At 41.8% G+C, this 25,021-nt stretch overlaps 1 protein-coding gene across 1 annotated transcript; it reads right to left on the bottom strand.

Annotated features, from left to right (window-relative positions):
* Window positions 1–9,012: 9,012 nt before the first annotated feature.
* On the bottom strand, window positions 9,013–25,018 carry mzt1 (mitotic spindle organizing protein 1). The gene is made up of 3 exons (XM_067985500.1): window positions 24,765–25,018; window positions 11,845–11,990; window positions 9,013–9,563 (listed from the first exon to the last, which is right to left on the bottom strand). Exons 1-3 carry the CDS (start codon window positions 24,808–24,810, stop codon window positions 9,540–9,542), a joined length of 216 nt encoding a protein of 71 aa, XP_067841601.1. The 5' UTR covers window positions 24,811–25,018; the 3' UTR covers window positions 9,013–9,539.
* Between the last annotated feature and the right edge of the window lie 3 nt (window positions 25,019–25,021).

Genomic DNA, 25,021 nt, shown 5'->3' with positions numbered 1-25,021 from the left:
GCTCAGATGTTAACAGAAGGTCTTAAAAACTCAGACTGAGCTCCTAATGATGCTGCCTTCACAAAACCTGTACAACCAATCCACCTCCCATTTAACCTCTGCACAACTTGATATATACTGCCTGACCTGCTGAGCATTTCCAGCATTTTGCTATTTTTATTTGATATACAGTTGTACAGATTGTAAACAATTTCAGGTTGGGATTGTTGTAAACAATTTGAGGTTGGGATTGTCCTGTATGCAGCATTTTATTTTGCATTATACATTCTCAGCAGAATTTTGGGGTGGTAAAATGCTCTTTGATCATTGTTACTGCTGTTACATTTTGCACTGTAAATTAATCACAAGGCATAAACATTATCATCCAAGTGGAAAATCAGCATGTAAAACCAATAATTAAGGAAGAGACATAAGCCCAGTAACAACTTTGCATCTGTTTTTTTGAGCGTTAAGCATGTGTGAAATTTAAAAAAAAATTAAGTATGATTTCATGTTTCCCCAGTTAGAAAGGAGTCACACTGGTGCCAAATGTATTCTGCTGCACTTGAAAATGTTGATTTATTATATATTTTAATTCATTAGTAATGACTCTGGTGCATCACATATCAGTTTAAAGATTTGTAAACAATGCACAACCTTTACGAACTAGTTACAATTACTAATATATTATGGTAAAGCATATTAAACAGCAACACACTACACCCAATGGAAATGCCACTCCAACTGTTTTGCTGAATTACCTGGCAGGAGGCAAGCCACTTTTCACATGTATACATTAAGGAAATAAGGACTAAGAGGATGAAAGAACAATGGATTGCCAGAGCACTCCAGGAAGTGAAAGTAAAGGAAATAGGCATATTTTGCAGGACTCTCTTCATAATGTTTTTCTTCAAATTGAATTTTGAAAAGACAATTCATTTTCTGGCTTCAAGGGAACAGGTCTGGATGTAGAAGTAGTAAACAATGACTTTTTATAATTTTAGTAGTTAACAATGCCGCCCTTACACAGCTTATAGCACCAAATATACCATTTTATGTTGTTAAAAAATAACAGTTAGCCACTAGTATTTGTTAAAAATTACAAATTTTTGAATGAGCTATCAGTACATGCATCTTTGATTGGTTCAGCGTCTGTGGCACACTCAAGGGTGATCCAACATTCTCATCAGGCTGGCCATCAGAAAATTAAAGGAAGTCCCACTTAACATCCCCTAGATGTATGGAGGAGATTGGCAGCTGGTAGATTAATGCAGTTAGCAAATTGATGAGAAATAAAGCAACAACAACTTGCATTTATATAGCGCCTTTAACATAGAAAAACATCCCAGCTCCACAGAGGAAAAACCAAAAAACCTCTTGGCTAATTATGTCTAGCAAATTTACATACTATTATGCAAGGATGTGTTCATTTAGCTATTCGGGCATGGCAATGGCAACTTCTTCAGGACATCTGGTTCACTAATGTCCTTTAGGGAAGGAAACCTGCCGTCCTTACCCGGTCTGGCCAAAATGTGACTCCAGACCCACAGCAATGTGGTTGATTCTTAATTGCCCTCTGAAATGGCCTAACAAGCCACTCAGTTGTAAAATCTCACTTTAAAAAAGTCATAATAAGAATAAAACCGGACGGACCACCTGGCATCGGACCACTAGACACCGGACACGACAAAGGCAAACCAAGCCCAGTCAACCCTGCAAAGTCCTCCTCGCGAACATCTGGGGACTTGTGCCAAAATTGGGAGAGCTGTCCCACAGACTAGTCAAGCAACAGCCTGACATAGCCATACTCACAGAATCATACCTTTCAGCCAACGTCCCAGACTCTTCCATCACCATCCCTGGGTATGTCCTGTCCCACCGGCAGGACAGACCCCCAGAGGTGGCAGTACAGTGATATACAGTCAGGAGGGAATGGCCCTGGGAGTCCTCAATATTGACTCCGGACCCCATGAAATCTCATGGCATCAGGTCAAATATGGGCAAGGGAACCTCCTGCTGATTACCACCTACCGTCCTCCCTCAGCTGATGAATCAGTCCTCCTCCATGTTGAACATCACTTGGAGGAAGCACTGAGGGTAGCAAGGGCACAGAATGTACTCTGGGTGGGGGACTTCAATGTCCATCACCAAGAGTGGCTCGGTAGCACCACTACTGACCGAGCTGGCCGAGTCCTAAAGGACATAGCTGCCAGACTGGGCCTGTGGCAGATGGTGAGCGAACCAACAAAAGGGAGAAACCTACTTGACCTCGTCCTCACCAATCTACCTGTCGCAGATGCATCTGTCCATGACAGTATTGGTAGGAGTGACTACTGCACAGTCCTCGTAGAGATGAAGTCCCGTCGTCGCACTGAGGACACCATCCAACGTATTGTGTGGCACGATCACCATGCTAAATGGGATAGATTCAGAACAGATCTAGCAGCTCAAAACTGGGCATCCATGAGGTGCAGTGGGCCATTAGCAGCAGCAGAATTGTATTCCAGCACAATCTGTAACCTCATAGGCCGGCATATGCCTCACTCTACCATTACCAACAAGCCAGGGGATCAACGCTGATTCAATCAGAAGCATAGAAGAGCATGCCAGGAGCAGCACCAGGCGTACCTAAAAATGAGGTGCTAACCTGGTGAAGCTACAACTCAGGACTACATGCATGCTAAACAGGGGAAGTAACATGCTATGGACAGAGCTAAGTGATTCCACAACCAACGGATCAGATCAAAGCTCTGCAGTCCTGCCACATCCAGTCGTGAATGGTGGTGGACAATTAAACAACTAACGGGAGGAGGAGGCTCAGTAAACATCCCCATCCTCAATGATGGCGGAGTCCTGCATGTGAGTGCAAAAGACAAGGCTGAAGCGTTTGCAACCATCTTCAGCCAGAAGTGCCGAGTGGATGATCCATTTCAGCCTCCTCCCGATATCCCCACCATCACAGAAGCCAGTCTTCAGCCAATTCGATTCACTTCACGTGATATCAAGAAACAGCTGAGTGCACTGGATACAGCAAAGGCTATGGGCCCCGACAACATCCTGGCTGTAGTGCTGAAGACTTGTGCTCCAGAACTAGCTGCGCCTCTAGCCAAGCTGTTCCAGTACAGCTACAACACTGGCATCTACCCGACAATGTGGAAAATTGCCCAGGTATGTCCTGTCCACAAAAAGCAGAACAAATCCAATCCAGAAAATTACCGCCCTATCAGTCTACTCTCAATCATAAGCAAAGTGATGGAGGGAATTGTCGAAAGTGCTATCAAACGGCACTTCCTCACCAATAACCTGCTCACCGATGCTCAGTTTGGTTTGGGCCAGGACCACTCTGCTCCAGATCTCATTACAGCCTTGGTCCATATATGGACAAAAGAGCTGAATTCCAGAGGTGAGGTGAGAGTGACTGCCCTTGACATCAAGGCAGCATTTGACCGAGTGTGGCACCAAGGAGCCCGAGTAAAATTGAAGTCAATGGGAATCAGGGGAAAACTCTCCAGTGGCTGGAGTCATACCGAGCACAAAGGAAGATGATAGTGGTTTTTGGAGGCCAATCATCTCAGCCCCAGGGCTTTGCTGCAGGAGTTCCTCAGGGCAGTGTCCTAGGCCCAACCATCTTCAGCTGCTTCATCAATGACCTTCCCTCCATCATAAGGTCAGAAATGGGGATGGTTGCTGATGATTGCACAGGGTTCAGTTCCATTCGCAACCCCTTAGACAATGAAGCAGTCTGTGCCCGCATGCAGCAAGACCTGGACAACATCCAGGCTTGGGCTGATAAGTGGCAAGTAACATTCATGCCAGACAAGTGCCAGGCAATGACCATCTCCAACAAGAGAGAGTCTAACCACCTCCCCTTGACATTCAACAGCATTACCATCGCCGAATCCCCCACCATCAACATGCTGGGGGTCACCATTGACCAGAAACTTAACTGGACCAGCCACATAAATACTGTGGCTACAAGAGCAGGTCAGATGCTGGGTATTCTGCAGCGAGTGACTCACCTCCTGACTCCACAAAGCCTTTCCACCATCTACAAGGCACAAGGCAGGAGTGTGATGGAATACTCTCCACTTGCCTGGGTGATTGCAGCTCCAACAACACTCAAGAAGCTCGACACCATCCAGGACAAAGCAGCCCGCTTGATTGGCACCCCATCCACCACCCTAAACATTCACTCCCTTCACCACCGGCGCACTGTGGCTGCAGTGTGTACTATCCACAGGATGCACTGCAGCAACTCCCAAACCCATGACCTTTACCACCTAGAAGAACAAGGGCAGCAGGCACATGGGAACAACACCACCTGCACATTCCCCTCCAAGTCACACACCATCCCGACTTGGAAATATATTGCCGTTCCTTCATCGTCGCTGGGTCAAAATCCTGGAACTCCCTTCCTAACAGCACTGTGGGAGGACCTTCATCACATGGACTGCAGCGGTTCAAGAAGGCAGCTCACCACCACCTTCTCAAGGGCAATTAGGGATGGGCAATAAATGCTGGCCTTGCCAGCGACGCCCACATCCCATGAACTAATAAAAAAAACAGGCAAATACGGTTTTGGATATGAAAGTATAACTTATGAATATATATTTTTGGGCTTTGTAGCATAGAAGATATTTTCAAAGATTGCATTTACATATATATTTTAATTAGCCAAGGTTTCTATTCTGATAAGGTTTCCTTTGTCCATTTGTCTTCAGAGCCTGTAGGTTAAGTGAATGTACAATTCTGTCTGGAGACATTCGATATTAATAGCACTGAAATTCTCTCTGGTTTGCATTATTTCATGGCAAGTGATGCCTTGCTGATTGATGCATGTTTTACAAATGTGGGGAGGGAGAGGTGGCATGCTGAATGTAAACAACAATTTCCTGGATGGTGAAGAGAGTTGTTTTGTTTCTTACATTCCTACACACCCAGATGACAATAAGAATTAATATTGATTTCCAGGCTGTTTAGAAAAAAGTTTGGGTCTTCCTCAATACTTGCTTATTGTGACAAGACTACTTTTGATCTGAGGTATCAGAGGCATCTGGATCCAGAATATCTAGGAAAGCATTTTAACCTCTCTTCAATTAACTTGTTACAACCATTTAGCGTCATAGCACAGTGATGGGCTGGAACTCCAAGGATCTAATCACACAAGTTACCGTCATCCAAGTCTGAGTTAAGTGACTAAGAATTCAAACGCTTTTGTTGTTATGGTGCTAGAAAGCATACATAGAAATATATAGAAGTTACAACATGGAAACTGGCCATTCAGCTCAGTCAATGTTGGCATTTACCCTCCACATGAGCAAATAGTTCTAATCACATTTACCCGCCGTGTTTCCATATCCTTTCAACCCTTTTCCTTTATCCACCTATCCAATCTGATCTTGAATTATGACATCGGGGGAAAATAATACCTAACCCGTTGGGTGGGAAAGCCGCTCTTTTTAAAACCTGTCCGATTTTACTCTTCAAATGGAGAATAAAGACTTCAATGGAGAGTAAAATCAGGCAGTATGTAAAATGAACAATGGACCTGAACCCACCCAGTGGATTAGGTTAAAATTACCCCCATTGCTTCTTATGCCTTTCAACCATTAACCCTGGAAATGAATGCCACAGCCTCACAACTCTGTGTGAAGTAGTTTCTCCTGCTCTCTGTTCTAAATCTTTTACGTTTAATTTTGCATCTATGGCCCCTCATTCTCGAGGCCTTAACTACTGGAAACAGTCATCTAAATACCCTGTCCCATCCTTTCATAATTTTGAACAGCAGTTTAAAGTATCAGTGGAAGTATTGTATTGCTCTTTATCCACTGATTTATTTTGCTTCTGTATAAATTTATGCCCTATATATTTAAGTAAAGAGCAATACTGTACTTTCACTGATAATTTTAAACTGCAGTTTAAAATATGAAAGGATGGGACAGGGTAGATAGAAGACTGTTTTAGCCTGAAATATATAGCTTGCCTTTGTGATGCTTTTCCATCTTCAGAGTGATTAGTAGAGTATGGAGGAAAACATTCTGTGTATTTTACTGGGTATAATTCAAGGGGTAAATGTAAATCCTGCAACGCTGATCAATTCATTCTATCTGTAAATTTTGTAAGTTTGTTAATAGGATGCACAGGCCTACTTACGGAAACTGCCTTGAAATTTCTAGGGCTAGAGGGCGGGAAGTGGGCACATCAGTCACAAGGGAAGCCCGAAATTTGGGGTGGAACTTGATTCTGCCAGGATTCTGGACCCCTTAGCCTCCACAAGAACTTTCAGTGGGGGGACGGATGGCAGGGGAGGAGTCTTTAGCTTGGCCACCCAACGTAACGTGGGCGTAAGGACATAAGAAACAGGAGCAGGAGTAGGCCATACGGCCTCTCGAGCCTGCTACACCATTCAATAAGATCATGGCTGATCTTCCACCTCAACTCCACTTTCCCGCCCTATCCCCATATCCCTTGATTCCCTTAGTGTCCAAAAATCTATCTATCTCAGTTTTGAATATACTCAACGACTGAGCATCCACAGACCTCTGGGGTAGAGAATTCCAAAGATTCACAACCCTCTGAGGAAATTTTTCCTCATCTTGGTCCTAAATGGCCAACCTCTTTTCCTGAGACTATGACCACTAGTTCTAGACTCTTCAGCCAGGGGATACAGCCTCTTAGCATCTAGCCTGTCAAGCCCTCTAAGAATTTTATATATTTCAATGAGATCACCTCTCTAAACTCCAGAGAATATAAAGCCATTCTACTCAATCTCTTCTCATAGCTCAACCCTTTCGTTGCACCTTCTCTAAGGCAAGTATAACCTTTCTTGGGTAAGGAGATAAAAACTGTACACTGTACTCCAGGTGTAGTCTCACCAGAGCCCTAGATAATTGCAACAAGACCTCCTTACTCTTATACTCCAACCCCCTTACAATAAACATACTGGATCTACTCAGGTAGCAAGTACCTCGTACCTCGCTGTTGCATCACAATGTCTGCACCTCAGACTCCAGCTCACCAACTCTGTCTTGGGAAGTTCCGTTACTACCTCAGGGCATTACACACTTTACACTTTTGTACCTTAATGAGTCTCCCATCAGCTGAAGGCCGACATGAATTCTGTTAAGGCCCTTGGAGAGGCTCCAGAAGTTTCCAATACAATTGATCGTGGCGATATACTTAATAAGATGCCTTATTACTTTTTTTTCAGTGACTGGGGAAGGCTTGGGGTCCCTTGGATGGAACAGCTGTGGACACCCCACTTTCAGCTGGAGGATTGGGGCAGACGCCTCTGACGTGCCCTTACAGACGCAGGTGACCCAGCCTGACTATAATAAAGACCCCTGGATAGATTTTTGTCTTCGCCACCTGAGCAGCAGCCTGGTGGGGCGGATCGCATTTAAATCAATAGAATGTAAATGAACCAGGTACTATAAACGGAGGGTGATCCACCCCACCCAGGCACGGAGACCAAAAATCTTCCCCATCCCTGGGATTTGGGACAAGGCCTAGATCATTCCCTGTGGCCAGATGGGAGTTCTGCTTCACTGCACTTGTGCACCCGGAATTTGAGTCCCATTGTGGGTGTTATTGTACAAAACTGAATGGGAAGCACATTAGACACTCATGTCTGTGTTTTCTTTATTTTGTGATTTTGCATTCATAGCAAGGGAATACATTATACGTGGTCAGCACTTCAAAGGCATAGGGGTAGAATTGCTATTTTCTAGGGGATAAAACAGGGGACAAAAAGAAGCAATTTCCTGGGTTATCTGCTGCATCCCAAAGAGCCCAATGGGGTTGGACGATTTCTCAGGTACCGGGCGTGTTCTGCTTTGGTTTTCCTGCCGTGGATGCGGCCTAACAAGCAGCTGCCAAAAAAAATGCTCCTCCCAGCTCCACAGCACTCTTGAGGGCGACTGCTGGCCGTGACTGGTGCGCCTCTTCCTGTTCTCCTACACCCCTCCCCCCTTTCGGGACCTACCTGAAGGCTACTGCCAGCGCAGCAAGCAGCCTAAATAAGCTTGTGGTAAATCGGCAACCTGCCTCTGGAGGCACGACAGACACAGGCAGCTCGCCGCAATTGTTGAAATGGGGCCTGATGCCCGATTTTGGGTGAGCCTCTGGCTTCCCGGTGTAGACGAGTGCTAGGTCCGCCCCATCAGTTATGCACCCGAAAACGGGCAATAACCAAATTTCCCCACACTGTCCTTATTGAATAAAGTTTGGCAAACATTATGGCATAATGATGGACAGGACAGAACAAAATTTATGCCTTTTAACCAATATATGAAAATGAAATCACCTGAATAAGATAATCTGTAGTTCAACATACAGAATGAATTGAGAACTGCGGTTCCCACTTAAAAAACTGTATTTACTCTTTATATTGTAGATCAACTACAGATCATAACAGAAGGTGCATCAACTAAAAAATGAAACACAACTTATATGAAAAAGTTTATTTGGATATTGTGTACATTTATACACGAGTTGCTGAAAAGTTTAACACTGATGTAAAACCATATTAAGCTTGTACAATATCGTTAGAGAAAAGATATTTCAGTTAGAAAAATTGACAAAAAAAAATTCAAAAAAGGACAAGGAGTGTATCTATGCAAAAGTAGCATTTAAAAAGGCAGCAATACTCACAAACCATAATGCCGGAGTGAATTTGTTATTTAAGTTATTAGTTTCCTGCAAAAACTATACCTCAAAATATACGGAAACTTTGGATCCGGTACAATTGCACAATCTGGATTTTTCGACTTGATAAAAGAACAATTATAAATCACAATAATAATAAATTACAATATTGCAGAATAGCACAAATCATTCTTATGAATCATTTTTTAAAACTAGAAGTATTTATTTTGGCATTGTTTATTTCCTGCAGATTGTGATCAACTGTATAGAGGAAAGTTGTTTTCAATTCTAAGGGGAAAAAGAAAATAAATCATGTTTTCATTTTACATACACTAACATTTGCATTTCAATTATGACCTTGCTGATGTGCAATACAATTTTTAAAAAAAAATTGTAAAGGATCAGCTTCAGAATGATCTATACTAGGACTGTCATTACATGCCTCGAGTAGAAGTACTACATTTTGCTTCCTCAAAACAGAAAGGCCGTATAAGAAAAGCTTAATTATAATTAGTATCAATATTAGTCATGGTCAGATGCATATTGGTGTTTCCAGTCACATAATCCAAGTTAAATTATATTGCATAAGGTTTAGTAACCTGCCTCGTGCAGGTGGTCGTGCTTTTAACACCATTCCTTTTCGACTCACTTTCCCTGAAAACAATGTACAATAAGCAATCTATTTTAAATACAGGTTAACAAATTCATTGTGGTTCTATATAGCAAGCATTTGCATGTCAACATCAACAGACTACTCCACAATTTACATTTTTTAACCTGTTGTAACAACCATCTCAACATTCTATGGTACAAAATTATTTTTTCTGCCAGACTCTATACATTCTTTCATCTCAATGATTTTCAGTGCGACCTGATACAGGCACCAACCAGGGAGCTCCATCACAAAGCTGATGTCAACCAGTCATATTCTCAGCAGTCTAGGAAGGAGAAACAATATCCACATTAAGTATAGTACAATTTCTCCAGTACACTGCAACAACTTTCTTGGTGCTGGAAATGTGGAAACTAAAAAGGTGCAATTTTGCTTTTCTGGGGTCTCTTCTTGGCCTATTTTTTTTTTAAGTGCACACATTCTGCATCTGAATTGGGTGTAATGAGATAATGTCTCATTTATAATTTCACAGCAGTAATTCATACTAATGACAGATCAGAGATTGGTCAGTATTCACAAAAAAAGTTATGCTTCTACAGTGTACATACAGCAAGTAAAATGGAGATAACAAGCTTTATTCATACATTAATGTACATGAAACTTTAATGATAGATGTATTATGAGCACCCGGAGTTAGTCTACACATTGTGATACGTACAAATTAATTTGCAGAAGTACTTCAGTACAAGTTCAGAAAGTTACTTTAACCCAAATCAATGTAAATGACCGTAAAACCTGAATTCTAAATTTCCTTTGTGTATAAAATGATTTTCTTTGTGAATGTTCTAATTTTTTTTTTAAATCTTCATTTTTTCCTTACTCTAGGTTTCACTGGGCTAAAGGCCTTTCTGATTGAAAGGCTGTACGAGACTCCCTCGACACCAATTACTCTGTACTTAGTACTCTCCTCCTGCCCCTACTGCAGTCGAGCACAGAAACTGGAATCACAATGCAGTCTATCTACGCTCCTTCTTCTATGTTAGATACTCATGTATCATATCATAGTAGGTACAGCACAGGAGGCAGCCATTCGGCCCATCGTGCCTGTGCTGGCTCTTTGAAAGAGCTATCCAATTAATCCCATTCTCCTGCTCTTTCCCCATAGCCCTGTAAATTTTTTACCTCCAAGTATTTATTCAATTCCATTTTGAAAGTTACTATTGAATCTGCTTCCACCACCCTTTCAGGCAGGGCATTCCAGTTCATAACAACCCGTTGCATAAAAAAAATATTTCCTCATGTCGCCTCCGCTTTTTTTGCCGATCACCTTAAATCTGTATCCTCTGGTTATCGACCCTTCTGCCACTGGAAACAGTTTCTCCTTATTTACTCTGTTAAAACCATTCATGGTTTTGAACACCTCTATCAAATTTCCCCTTAACCTTCTATGTTCAAAGGAGAGCAACCCCAGTTTCTCCAAATAATTGAAGTCCCTCATTCCTGACACTATTTAATATAATTTGGGTTCAGGCCTGTCGAATCAGACACAACTACTATATGCATATTTTAAAAATCAATTTAATCTTTATTTATGACTGACTTTGTGTATAGCAGCAAGCATGCCACATTGACTATAGCAGTAAGAGGACACTGCACTACATTCCACTTACAGGATGCCATAGTTATCTTTATCCTAGGAGGAGGGCCAGCTGACGTTTTTCTTCTGTGGAGGATTCAACGCGGCTTCCAACCTAAGTCTCTCTTTATACTTTTTCCGATCACTGTTCATGACACCCAGCATCCTACTCCAGCAGCATCTTGCATTTGTCTCCCAGGGTTTACTTAAACTTTATTACATGAAGAAAGGAAGTCATATTTAAGGAAATGGTTCCCTGTTGCTGAACTAACACTCTGGTATTCTTACAATTTGGATCAGTGTGATTCATGTACTCTCTCACACAGTACATTCTTCCTACAGTCAATTGTTGTTCAACCATGTGGATCTGCTAACCATAAGTCTGGTTACTATTTATTCTTGAACCCACCAACTTACAGATCTGCGTATTTCATCTTTAGTGCAATATTTCATTACAAAGACATACCCTACTTCTTTTTACAACCTCAACACTCTTCTCACCTTCTAACCACAGATTCCACTTCCTTATTCACTCACTCACTCAACCACCATCTGTTTAAACCATTTCCTTACACACATCTGCAAAACAGTAACTGGGCACTGATTAGTTACTTTAAGACATTGTGGCTTGAGGATCAGATAATGTGCTGACAAATAAAAGGTAAAATTTACACTTATATAAAATAAATCCTCACAACCAAATCAGCCACAGGATTTCTGATTAACCCTTTCCATTCTATCTATTACGGGTTCTATATCTATTATCCATTATGTAGGGATTCTATTGTGGCAAAATGTAGGTTATTTTTGTGTAAATTGAGTTGTACATTTGAAAAGATAAAAACAAACAGTTCTAAAAGATGCCAGAAAGCTGACGCAGGCATAAAAGGCCAAATAGCTTTCTTTGCTGCAAAATTCTAACGTTGTATGTAACATGTATCAGATTTTAGTACACATCAATTTTTCTTACTTTGAGTGCATCAGTAGCCTTGCGCAGCTCCTTAATGACTGAAGCCAAGGCCTCGGGATTGATACCTTGTTCGCAAAGACGGACACAAATTGAGAGAGACTCCATATCAAGACCAGTATTCAGCAATCTGGAAATTTCAAGGAGAACTGAAAGAAACAAATTTAAATTTATAGGATTTGGTAACAACTAGTAAAGACTTGCATTTCTATAGCGCCTTTCACAATTTCAGGATGTCCCAAAGCGCTTTACAGCCAATTAAGTACTTTTGAAGTTGTAATGTAGGAAATGTGGCAGCCAATTTGCACACAGCAAGGTCCCACACACAGCAATGTGATAATGACCAGACAGTCTGTTTTAGAGATGTTGGTTAAGGGATCAAGATTGGCCAGGACATCGGGGAGAATTCCCCCGTTCTTCGATATAGTGTCTTAGGATCTTTTGCATCGACCTGAAAGAGCAGACGGGGCCCTGGTTTAACATCGCATCAAAAGATGGCACCTCCAACAGTTCAGAACTCCCCTCAGTACTGCGCTAGAGTGTCAACCTAGATTTTGTGCTCATGTCTCTGAAGTGGGACTTGAACCCACAATCTTCTGACTCAGAGGCAAGAGTGCTACCACTGAGCCAAGGATTACGCCTGTACAATGCTGCTAGCAGTTTATTTTGTTGTGCACAAACACCCCAGCCATTTGTATTTCAATTTGGTCAAAAATCCACACAAAATTACTTAGCAATGCTCTACTAGGACCAAATGGCAGAAATGTCGAGTTTGAACTTTCATGAATAGTAGGTTCATAATTGCAAGGAGAGAATATAAAGGTGCACTGATACTCTTAGCTTCTTACAAATCATTAAGGAAATATGGTGCCATGGTTTTATAATATCTGCAAGTTATTTAAATATGCAAGTTGAATTACAGGCTTGAAGGTTGCTTATGCATGTGCATAATTGTGTAAAATTCTCTTTAAGAAGTAATTGAAGAAAAGGAAATACTTCTACCTTTGATTTGTCAACTACCTCAATACATATTAGCCAAGTGTGAGAGATTTTTAAAAAAATGAGCAGACACTTTTTGCCAATACAAGAATTTATATTTCAAACTTTGCTAAATCACACACAAGCTTTAAGACTTATCCTTAACAGCATTCTCCAACCCCTCAGGTGATGATGCCACGAGTAGATCATCAATTACCATGTCATTTTCACCTTCAGGTCCACACAATGCTAACACTCAAATATTTTATTCCTGTTTTACCATGCAAGAATGCAAATAACATACTCACAGTTACCATTTTAAACCAGCAATGAATTAACAATCAGCAAGGACTGGAGTCAGAGTTTGAACCAGGTTGCCTTATATGAATGTAGTAAGAAGGTTTATTATCCCACCCAAAATATGAAAACACTGATTCTTATAACATACATTCTGGGTACTTTCCTTCTACCAACATTTGTTATGTTGAAAAGGAACAATAACATACCTACACCATCAATAATACCAGTGATGTTAATGGTCTAAACACATAATGAAGCATTTTCTCCTCCAATACACCAGTTTCACATGGTTCACTTGGCTTTCTGGGTAGTATGCACAGAGAATGCATTATGCCACTTCAGGTTAAGTTCAATACTGCAAAAACTCTGGAATGCTTTACCCTGAAGACAGCTTCCTTTCCTACATTTGATCAGTTACCAACACTGCTTTTTTTCCACCTCTGAAAAATCATGCACCTCCACCACTACTGCTCCCCCAATGTTGCTGAAACCCAAATTCACATCCTTATCACTTCAATGTTCAACTTCCCCAGTGTTTTCCCAGTCATCCCTATCACTTATAAAAATTACAGCTCATTCAGAATGCAGTGAACTGTGTCCTCACCGTACAAAATCCCCCCCGTTCTCATTCTTTCCAAGTTCTACAGGCTGCCCGTGCTCTAGCTACTTGATTTCAAGATTCTTGTATTTGGTTTCAAATCCCTCCATGGCCTTGTCATAGCTAACTTCACTAATCTCCTCCAGGCATAGGTTCCCATGTGTTCCACAGACACATGCTCTCTCTACTCCAACATCAACTGCTGTATTTTAAGTGGTGCAATATAGTTAAAAGATGCAAACAAAAAAAATAGTATCATGTTAATTTTGCCTAAGAGCACTTTACTCTAAAAACAGCTAACTCTCTAAAACATAGTAGCACTACTTCCACCACTCTAGACCCAGCACTTTGAATTGGCATAGTGGAAGTCCACTTGCTGCTACATATCCCACCTCCCCATCTGCAAACTAACCCCATTTCTCTCTCAAAGCATGTAACCTTAATAACTGCAATTAATATACTTACTATCCCACCTATCCTTCCAGCCAAAGTGGAGAAAGGCAATACAATTAAATTAGAGGTACACTAGAGAAATAATCAACAAATCCTTATGTAGTTAACAAAAGCTTTAAAATAATTGTATCCTTCAGATGGATGAGGAAACAAACAAAATTGCAATTAAGTTTACAGTATGTGTGTTATTTTTCCAGAAGCAAGATACAGCATTTATAAAAAAAACTAAAAGCAAACACTATTTGCTACAATTAAAAAATACATTGTTCATCCCACCAAATGCAAGTCCTTGTTGAAGGATATACCTAAAATACACAATTTAAAAAGAATGCAGCAATTTATTAAAACAATCCTTTATTCACAGTTCTCTTGGAAGAAGTGACGATCCAAGAATATAAACCAAAAGAAATACTGTGTGCCGAGGAACATCCTACTTGGAAACTAGATTTGCACCTAGGGGTCCCGACCTTCGTCTTTTTCAATAGCTAAGATGGATAGTGATGTTCTGAACAGTGCCACTCTTGGGTCTTTATCATGCCGAATGTCTTAAGAACAATTTGCATGACAGAAACTGTCCAAGCTGGTGGGAATTATTCATGCAGATACTTGCAGTGGAAGAAGTCGTGATCAAGGACATGCATCCTCTCTAATGGGGTGAAACTGCACTGTGCACTAACAGGCAAACATGTTAATGTATTCATATAAATTTCTGTTGCCCCATTTTAACACGTTTGTATGCTAATAACACACGGCGCAATTTTGTTCCACAAAAAGCGACCAAGGACTTGCACTTGCTGCTTTTGCAAAACATAACCATCTGAGGTTCTACAATTATATTGACTACTGGAGGCCCCTTTTGATTGGGGGATGGGGTAGAAAAGAGATAATGGATAAAAAGCTGCAAGTAAAGAAAAACAAATTAGTGATGGATCTTTGTGAACAATATGTTCAACATGTGATATGTGGTCGTACACAGAACATAACCAGCAGGGTTTCCATCAAATATGGTAGATAATTTTAGATTCATTAAACTCTACATGCATCTAATCCACACTGACAGTTTTATAAGAACTGCTTACAGCAAATATGAGATTCTTGAGCCATAATGACTAGCTGTAAGCCACGTTACGCATATTAAAAAATTAAGTGTTATTATTTGTGTGAATCAAACACCAGAAGCCCTGAACAAATGCAATTTAAAGTTTGAAGTGATTTGGGCGGTGTTTTATGAAACTAGCAGACCTGCCATCACATTGAGGAGGAGGAGGATATGCTGTTTTTTTAACGACAGGATCACTATACCATGTAATACCCAATGTTTTATAAGACAAATACAAGGAAGAATGAAATACACAGATGAATGGATTCCATGGCTTTAATGACAAGTTTAATAACATTGTTTTCAATAAGTCATCATTATTGGATTTACAAAGCTTTTGTAGTCAATTACATAAAAGGACCAATGTTATTGTACTTGCAAATGAATGATTAGCAACTTATAACACTAAATGAAAGCTAGATACTATTTCATATATATTTTCTTTTACCATGGCATTGCTCATCATGAATTGGCTGTTTCTAAAGAACAGGGGGGTTATGCCAAGTAATATTACTAGTGACACTCATTTATCAGAATTTGGGGCAGTCCTAGGATCTGACAGCACTGAAAGGAGTTTGTGAAATATGATTTTAAAAAAAAATCTTTGAACCCTTATTTTGCATCCGTATTTGGCAGGCTGAGGGAAATAGAAGGCAGATTTTTAAAGTATTTTGAGCAAATTGGTTTGCCTTCTCCTTTCTAAGAAATTTGTGCACAACAAATCAATTAATAAATTTGAATTCCAATAAACAAATACATTTTCTTGTAGCCAATCAGTTGACAGATACGTGAACTGAGGTGGGACAAATTGGAATAAAGGGGGCAGTGGCAGCATGGATACGAAATTGGCTAAGTAATAGGAATCAGAAAGTAGTGGTGAACGGTTGTTTATCGGACTGGAGGGAGGTACACAGTGGTGTGCTCCAGGGGTTGGTACTAGGGCCATTGCTTTTTTTGATACACATTAATGACTTTGACTTGGGTGTACAGGGCACAATTTCAAAATTTGCAGATGTCACAAAACTTGGAAGGGTAATGAACAGTGAGGAGGATAGTGATGGATTTCAAGAGGACATCGTAAAATCAAGGAAAACCCAAAGATGTTTTATAAATACAATAAGAGCAAGAGGATAACTAAGGAAACAGTAGGGCCTATTAGAGAGACCAAAAAGGTAACCTATGTGTGGAGGTGGAAGATATTGGTATGGTTCTTAATGAATACTTTGCATCTGTCTTCACAAAAGAGAGGGACGATGCAGACATTTTAGTTAAGGAGGAGGAGTGTGAAATATTGTATGGGTTAAACTTAGTGAGAGAGGAAGTATTAAGGGGATTAGCATCTTTGAAAGTAGATAAATCACCAGGGCCGGATGAAATGTATTCCAGGCTGTTAAAAGCAAGGGAGGAAATAGCAGAGGCTCTGACCATCATTTTCCAATCCTCATTGAATACAGGTGTGGTGCCAGAGGATAGCTAACATTGTACCATTGCTTAAAAAGGGAGCACGGGATAGACCGAGTAATTACAGGCCAGTCAGTCTAATCTTGGTGGTGGGCAAATTATTGGAATCAATTCTGAGGGACAGGATAAACCGTCACTTAGAAAGGCATGGAGTAATCAAGGACAGTCAGCATGGATTTGTTATGGGAAAGTCGTGTCTGACCAACTTGATTGAATTTTTTGAGGCAGTAACAAGGAGGGTCGATGAGGGTAGTGCATTTGATGTAGTCTACATGGATTTTAGCAAGGCTTTTGACAAGGTCCCACATGGCAGACTGGTCAAAAAAGTACAAGCCCATGGGATCCAAGGGAGAGTGGCAGATTGGATCCAAAATTGGCTCAGTGGCAGGAAGCAAAGGGTAATGGTCGACGGGTGTTAAGTGACTGGAAGGCTGTTTCCAGTGGGGTTCTGCAGGGCTCAGTACTAGGTCCCGTGCTTTTTGTGATATATATTAATGATTTGGACTTAAATGTAGGGGGCATAATTAACAAGTTTGCAGATGATACAAGAATTGGCCGTGTGGTTGATAGTGAGGAAGAAAGCTGTAGACTGCAGGAAGATATCAATGAACTGGTTAGGTGGGCAGAAAAGTGGCAAATGGAATTCAATCTAGAGAAGTGTGAGGTAATGCATTTGGGAGGGCAATCAAGGCAAGGGAGTACACAATAAATGGGAGGATACTAAAAGGTGTAGAGGAAGTGGGGGATCTTGGAGTGCATGTCCACAGATCCCGGAAGGTAGCAGGACAGGTAGAGAAGGTGGTTAAGGCGGCATGTGGAATACTTTCCTTTATTAGCCGAGGCATAGAATACAAGAGCAAGGGAGGTTATGCTGGAACTGTATAAAACACTGGTTAGGCCACAGCTAGAGTACTGTGTACAGTTCTGGTCACCACATTACAGGAAGGAAGTAATTGCACTAGAGAGGGTACAGAGGAGATTTACGAGGATGTTGCCAGGACTGGAGAATTTTAGCTATGAGGAAAGATTGGATAGGTTGGGGTTGTTCTCTTCAGAACAGAGGAAGCAGAGGGGTGATTTAATTGAGGTACACAAAATTATGAGGGGCCTAGATAGAGTGGATAAGAAGGATCTATTTCCCTTAGCAGAGGTCAATAACCAGGGGGCACAGATTTAAAGTGATTGGTAGAAGGATTAGTGGGGAGCTGAAGAAAAGTTTTTTTCACCCTAAGGGTGGTAAGCGGTATGGAACTCACTGCCTGAAAGGGTGGTAGAGGCAGAAATCCTCAACTTATTTAAAAAGTACCTGGATGTGCACCTGAAGTGCTGTGACCAAGTGCTGGAAAGTGGGATTAGGCATGGCGGCTCATTTTCAGCCAGCATGGACACAATGGGACAAATGGCCTCCTTGGCCTCCTTCTGTGCCATAAATTTTCTATGATAGACAGGCTGGTCGAATGAGCGGACACATGGCAGAAAAGTGTGAAGTGATACATTTTGGTAGGAAGTACAAGGAAAGGCAACATAAACCCAAGGGTACAATTCTAAAAGGGGTGCAGGAACAGAGAGATCGGGGGGTATATGTGCACAAATCGTTGAAAGTGGCAGGGCAGGTTGAGAAAGCACATGGCATCCTAGGCTTTATAAATAGAAGCATAGAGTACAAAAGCAAGGAGGTTATGATGAACCTTTATAAAACACTGGTTTGGCCACAACTGGAGTATTGTGTCCAGTTCTGGGCACCGCACTTCAGGGAGGATGTGAAGGCCTTAGAGAGGTTGCAGAAGAGATTTACTAGAATGATTCCAGGGATGAGAAGCTTCAGTTGCATGCATAGGCTGGAGGAGCTGGGGTTTTCCGTTGAGCAGAAAAGGTTGAGAAGAGATTTGAGAGGTATTCAAAATCATGAAGGGTCTGGACAGAGTACATAGAGAGAAACTATTCCCATTGGCCGAGGGGTCAAGAACCAGAGGACATAGATTTAAGGTGATTGGCAAAAGAACCAAAGGCGACATGAGAAAAAACATTTTTCACACAGTGAATGGTTGTGATTTGGAATGCACTGCCTGAGGGGGTGGTGGAGGCAGATTCAATTGTGGCTTTCAAAGAGGAATTGAATAAGTGCTTGAAGGAAAAAAATTTGCAGGGCTACGGAGATAGGGCAGGGGAGTGGGACTAGCTAGATTGCTCTTGCAGAGAGCCGGCATGGACTCGACGGGCCGAATGGCCTCCTTCCATGCTGTAACCATTCTATGAAATTTGAAAATGAGAATCTGCTGTAAGTGTGACAAAGATATATTGTGGGGACAGAGAGAGCCAGTGTGTGATGCAGAAAATGTGAGCTACATGTACTACATTTAATATATTACTGATGAATTTCCCACAAAGCTTCTAATTGTAAGTCAGTGGATGCTCTGTTTTATAAAGGAACATTACAGCATGTAAAATACAATGTATTCTTCTACTAAAGTGTTGGTGTGCCCTTTAATGTTCTAATTAATAAGTAAACAGTAAATTTGATAAAGGTTAATTTCTCTTAAATGTGATTAGTAATATCAATCAAGTTTCAGAAATTCTGGCACTTGTGTCAATTAAGGTATTTTTAACTGTCAGGAGATTTTGTATATCCCAAATTACTGCTTTTATACTTTTTAAAAAAAAAAGTGGCAAAAATGTTGAGTGTAACAGGCAGGTAATGATTATTAGACATTGTTTATAAACAAACAGCGAGTCGAACACACAATTTTAATCCTGCAACATTTCTATGCCACAACTGGATGCAAATTTCTTGTATTCAAATTGGCTAATATTCAATTTTTTTCCCCAGTTAATTGATTCAAACTCCACAAATTTCTTCTAGCTGATACCGGCATTCACTCAAGGAGTAGGAAAGATGCTACACTGGTGCAGTAGAGAAATTTCTTCTGAAGTTGTGGGGTTAATCATATTGTTGGGGCAAAATAAAGGGAGCTTTACTCTATCAAGCTGTGCTATGAAATGGGAAATACTTCATTTCTCAGCACCAACATCCCTTTGTTGATGAGAAAAAAAAGGTATAATTTTAAAAAAACATTTAAAATTGGTAAAAATGGGCACCACAGTAGATACAGCATTTGGTATTGTGCAAACATGCCGAAATGATCAACATGGCAATTCTTCAAAAAAAAATCAAAGTAGCTGACCTGCACAAAAACTCCTCCATAAAAAAAAGTCCTTTTAAGCCCCAGTTTATCACTAATGGAGCACCAATCTATTCAGAATGTTGGAGTCAGGGTTAATTCTTTCGCTCCACTGAATTCCTGATCGGTGTCATGCTACAGTAGAGAAGTATTGAGCAACGGTTAAGTGATCTTTCCAGAATGAGGGAAATAAAATCATTAGAAGCCATTGTTGAAAAAGTCACCTGTCACACCATTCCCAGTTTTAGAGTTGAATACTTTTCCATTGAGATAAAGGAATGTTCCAGAAGTGAAGCTATCCCAGCATTCATAGCATAAGGGAAAGGTATTCCCTCAAGACTATTGGTCTGCACATTGATGCAACATTGCAGGTGTAATGCAAGGGTCATATCCCTTGAGGGTTTGAGGGTAAAGGTTCACGAGGTAGTTACTTTGCCACAGTGGTGCACAAAGAGCCCAAGACAGATTCAAGATGCTATTTACAGCCAAAACAAGTGTTTCTATTTTGGTTAATTAACACCCAATTAATGGGTTTAGTGTTTTCTCGTAAGAATACTATCATGCACCCAACTCTAATGCATCAATGATCAGTACCTCAGCTGCAGGACCCACTATAGAAATTTAACTTAAAAAAAGACTAAACCCATACCAGATAACACCACCAAGGTTAAGAAAAGAAGACCAATCAAATCAGGATTCAGTGATGTCAAACCTAAAGCCCTGTAGTATAAGTTTAGTATACTGCAGGGAGTCTTTGATTTTATCACAGTAGGGAGGAAGAACATGTGGAACAGTATTTTTGCAGCTTAGATTGATAAAGCTCCCATTCATTGTGTACCTCCCATCTCTTAAGGACATCCCAAAGCACTTCATAGCTAATGATTTATTTTCAAGTGCAGTTACATCTATTATGTGGACAAATGAGGCAGCCGATTTGCAGCCAGCAAGGTCCCACAAACAGCAAGTAAATGACCAGATAAACTCTTTTTGGGAGTTGGTTGAAAAAGAACTTGCGTTTATTTACATTGTACTTTTCATGTTCTCAGGACGTCCTGAAGCACTTCACAGCCTGAGGTCTGGAAGGAAGAATGTTGGCCACAACTCCCCGTTTGTCTTTAAATAGAAGTATCAGTCTAGATTATGTGCTCAAGTCCTGGAGTGGGGACTGAACCCATAATCTTCTGATTCAGAGGTGAATTCGTTCATACAGTTGATTTGTGGAAGGGAAAAGAATTGCATTATAGAAGAGAAATAAATCTTCTTGGAAGGAATTTTCAGCTATGGAAGATTCTTGGGTTTTCCATTTAAGATCAGAGAATATAATGAAGCCAAGAACGTTAAAGCATAAAGGACATAAGGGTGATGAAATTCCAGCCCTTTATTCTCTCCATTATAAAGGCCACCTACTTCCACCACCGTAACACATTCCACCCTTGCCCCTGCCTTCACCCATCTGCTGCTGAAACATTCATTTATCTCTTAGTCACCTCCCGACTCACCCACTCCAAAGCTCTCCTTGCTGACCTCCTGCCTCCACAAACTGCAAATTGTATCATATGATACACCACATCCCGCTTGCCCATTGACCCTCATCTTCTCTGACCTACATTGGGTCCCGAACCTCCAATGCCTCAAAATTAAAATTCTGAGCCTTGTGTTTAATTAATTTCATGGCCTAGCATCTACCCTCTCCCCCCATCCCCTCAGCAAACTTCTTTAATACTACAACACCTCAGAACTCTCTGTTCTAGACTTTGGCCTCTACTGCATCCCCTCTCCTTTAACCGCAACTCCTTCGGATTCCCACCCTAAACACAATGAAAAAATGCTGGAAACACTTCAATAGGTCAGTCAGCATTTGTGGAGAGGATAGATGAGTTAACGTTTCAGTTGATGTCCCTTAGTCAGGCCCTGCTTAAACATCTCCACCTCCCTCTCCTCCTTAATTCCCACCTTTAACCAATTTTTTTTGTCATCCCTAATAACACCACCTTTGACTTAGGGTCCCAGTTTTCCTTAAGCCTCATGAAGCACCTTGGGGCATATTTCTATGGTAAAGGGTCTATCCAAATGCCAGTTATTGCTGAAACATCACTTATCCACTAGCTTCAACATGTGATGTACTGGAGTCATGGCCGCACTTCAACATGAACTTAGCTTCGATGTGATTCAATGGGTTTATAGCTGCTCACTCATGGGAACATAGGGACAGGAGTAGGTCATAATGCCCTTGTAGCCTGTCCCACCATTCAATTAAAAAGAAAGACATTCATTTATATAGCACCTTTCACAACCTCAGGATGTCCCAAAGCACTTTACAGCCAATGAAGTACTTCTGAAGTGTAGTCACTGTTGTAATGTAGGAGACGCGGCAGCTAATTTGTACATAGCAAGGTCCCATGAACAGCAATGCGATAATGAAAAGATAATCTGTTTTGGTGGTGTTGGTTGAGGGATAAATATTTGCCAGGACACCGAGAACTCCCCTGCTCTTCTTCGAAATAGTGCCGTGGCATCTTTTACGTCCACCCTAGAGGGCAGACAGGGCCTCAGTTTAACTTCTCATCCGAAAGACGGCACCTCCGACAGTGCAGCACTCCCTCATTACTGCACTGAAGTGTCAGCCTAGATTTTTGTGCTGAAGTCTCTGGAATAGGATTTGAACCCACATTCTTCTGACTCAGAGGTGAGAGTGTTACCACTGAGCCACCGCTGACACCTCTAAATTAAATCATGGATGACCTGTACCTCAACCCCATTTACAGTTTGTTTCCAGTGCAGTGTTGTTATGCTTGGTGTGTATCAAGGGATATGGAACAATGTGATTGAAATTCAGGCCATTTTTATGTGGGAACTATTCTAATTGAAAGAAAAAAAGGGTAGCATTGAGTATCCCAGTGTTACCAACACAAGAAACAGCTCTACAAGTACCCCCCTCAGAAGGAAGACACCAGTAATAAAACACTAATAGGTCAATTAAACTAAAGGATGCTCAAAATAAAATATCCCTAAAAAATACACACGACAGGCAGGCAGTCAGAGCGACTCTCCCCATGGATCCTACGTATCCTGCACCTGTGGATAGCAACTTTGGCCAGGCCAAGGCGCAGACCCACGAGAAGGATCCCCGGATACAAGGCCTTCTGCTGGTTGCTCTCACCTCCACCAACCAACAAGATGTTATCCCAAGGCGTGTTCAGACAGAAGACGAGAGCAAGGAAGTGGAGTGTGTGCAGAGAAGGCTCAAGTTGTGAGGCGGAGGCTGGCAAGGGAGGTTTCAGGACCTGCGCTGATGAGGATCTGTCCAAATGGGGGCGAGATAAGACAGAATTGCTCCACCTGCTTAAACATCAACATACCTAGTGGAATCATGGCCAAGTGCAACTGTTAGTGCCTGGTTGGCTTTGGCTGCAAACCTGATGCGGCATCAGGATATTCAGGTAGCTAACATCTGAATGTCCTGGCGCTACATCCAGCCTGCATTATGGCAGCTGGCGGCATTCAATCCCACTCCATCGACATGCAGTACCTTCACTTTGGTTACCTTCGCAGCCAGGGCTCTTCTCTCTGCCAGCCACGTGTCATCGAAGCTGACAACCCAGAGATGTGGCTGCCCCCAGAGATGTGGCTGCCGGAGGAGCGGTTCGGACAAGATGGCGACTGCCTTGGATGAGGACCTGCTGGAGCCAACCATGTTCCAGATTCTAACCAGGTGCCGATAAAAGACACACAGCTCCTGCAAGTGTGCACGTATGCCCTGCAAGTTCACAAAGAAAGTGCTGCCCGAAGTTCAGGCAGTGTAACAGGCGGAATAAAAAAAATTTTCCAGCGCACAACATTTGTATTGGCCGTGGCTCATTGGTAGCACTCTTGCCTGAGTCGGAAGGTCGTGGGATCAAGTCCTACTCCAGAGACTTGAGTACTGCAGTACTGAGGGAGCACCGCACTTTCAGAGGTGCAGTCTTTTGGATAAGACATCAACTGAGGGCCCGTCTGCCCTCTCAGGTGGAAATAGAAGACCCCATGGCACTATTTCGAAGAAGAGCAGAGGAGGTCTCCCCGGTGTCCTGGTCAACATTTAACATTTATCCCTCAACCACCACCTAAAACAGATTACCTGGTCATTTATTTCTTTGCTGTTTGTGGGATCTTGCTGTGCACAAATTTTGCATTTCGCTACATTACAACAGTGACCACACTTCAAACTGTACCTCTTTGGCTGTAAGTGCTTTGAGAAATCCTGAGGTTGTGAAAGGTGCTATACAAATGCAAGTTCTTTCTTAACGTTTGGGAGGAATTTCCAGGTGCAGGGAGCGCTGCAAGTTTCTATATGCCCGTTCCCAATGGCAAGTCGAATATAGAAGATATTAAGACGATTAAAAGATTTGACAGGGTGGATAAGAGAGAAACTATTTCCTCTGGTGGGAGAGTCCAGATCAAGGGGGGGGGGGGGGAAATAACCTTAAAATTAGAGCTAGGCCGTTCAGGGGGTGATGTGCTTCTTCACACAAAGTGGAAATCTGAAACTCTGTCCCCCAAGAAGTTGTTGAAGCTGGGGGTCAATTGAAAACGTCAAGGAAACGTCTGATGAAAATGAGAGCGGTATCTTTTTGTTAGGCAAGGGTATTAAGGCGGGTAGATGGGAGTGGAGATACAGATCAGCCGTGATCTAACTGAATGGCGGGACAGGCTGGAGGGGCTGAATGGCCTACTCCTGTTGGCAAGTGAACCGCAATGAGCGCCGTTACACCGAGACCGTTTGATCAATGATGAAGAGCGATCCCCCGGCCGGCAGTGAAAACAAACACGAGCCGCTTGACAAACGAAGAAGACAACAACACAATCCCTCCCTCACCGTCCATCGTCTCCCTCGCCGCGTTCAGATTCGCCGCATTCGCCATTCTTCCACCTTTCACCCGGAAACACACAAACCGGGGGGGGGGGGGGAGAACAGCCGGTAAAATCGATCAATTCACAGCCCGGCAGCTCCTCCTTTAACTGACAAAAATACCAGACAGGTTTACTTCGGTCCGAGAACGCGAGGTTGGAAATGGCGGACTTTGATCGGCGCCATCCTGCGGCTGATTCTCTTTTGTCAATAAAGTTTTTTTT

Source organism: Heptranchias perlo, chromosome 6 (genome assembly GCF_035084215.1).
Source record: "Heptranchias perlo isolate sHepPer1 chromosome 6, sHepPer1.hap1, whole genome shotgun sequence".
Classification (NCBI taxonomy): Eukaryota; Metazoa; Chordata; class Chondrichthyes; order Hexanchiformes; family Hexanchidae; genus Heptranchias; species Heptranchias perlo.
The sequence above is the reverse complement of the archived record's forward strand: the minus strand, read 5'-3'. Positions and strand labels throughout refer to the sequence as shown.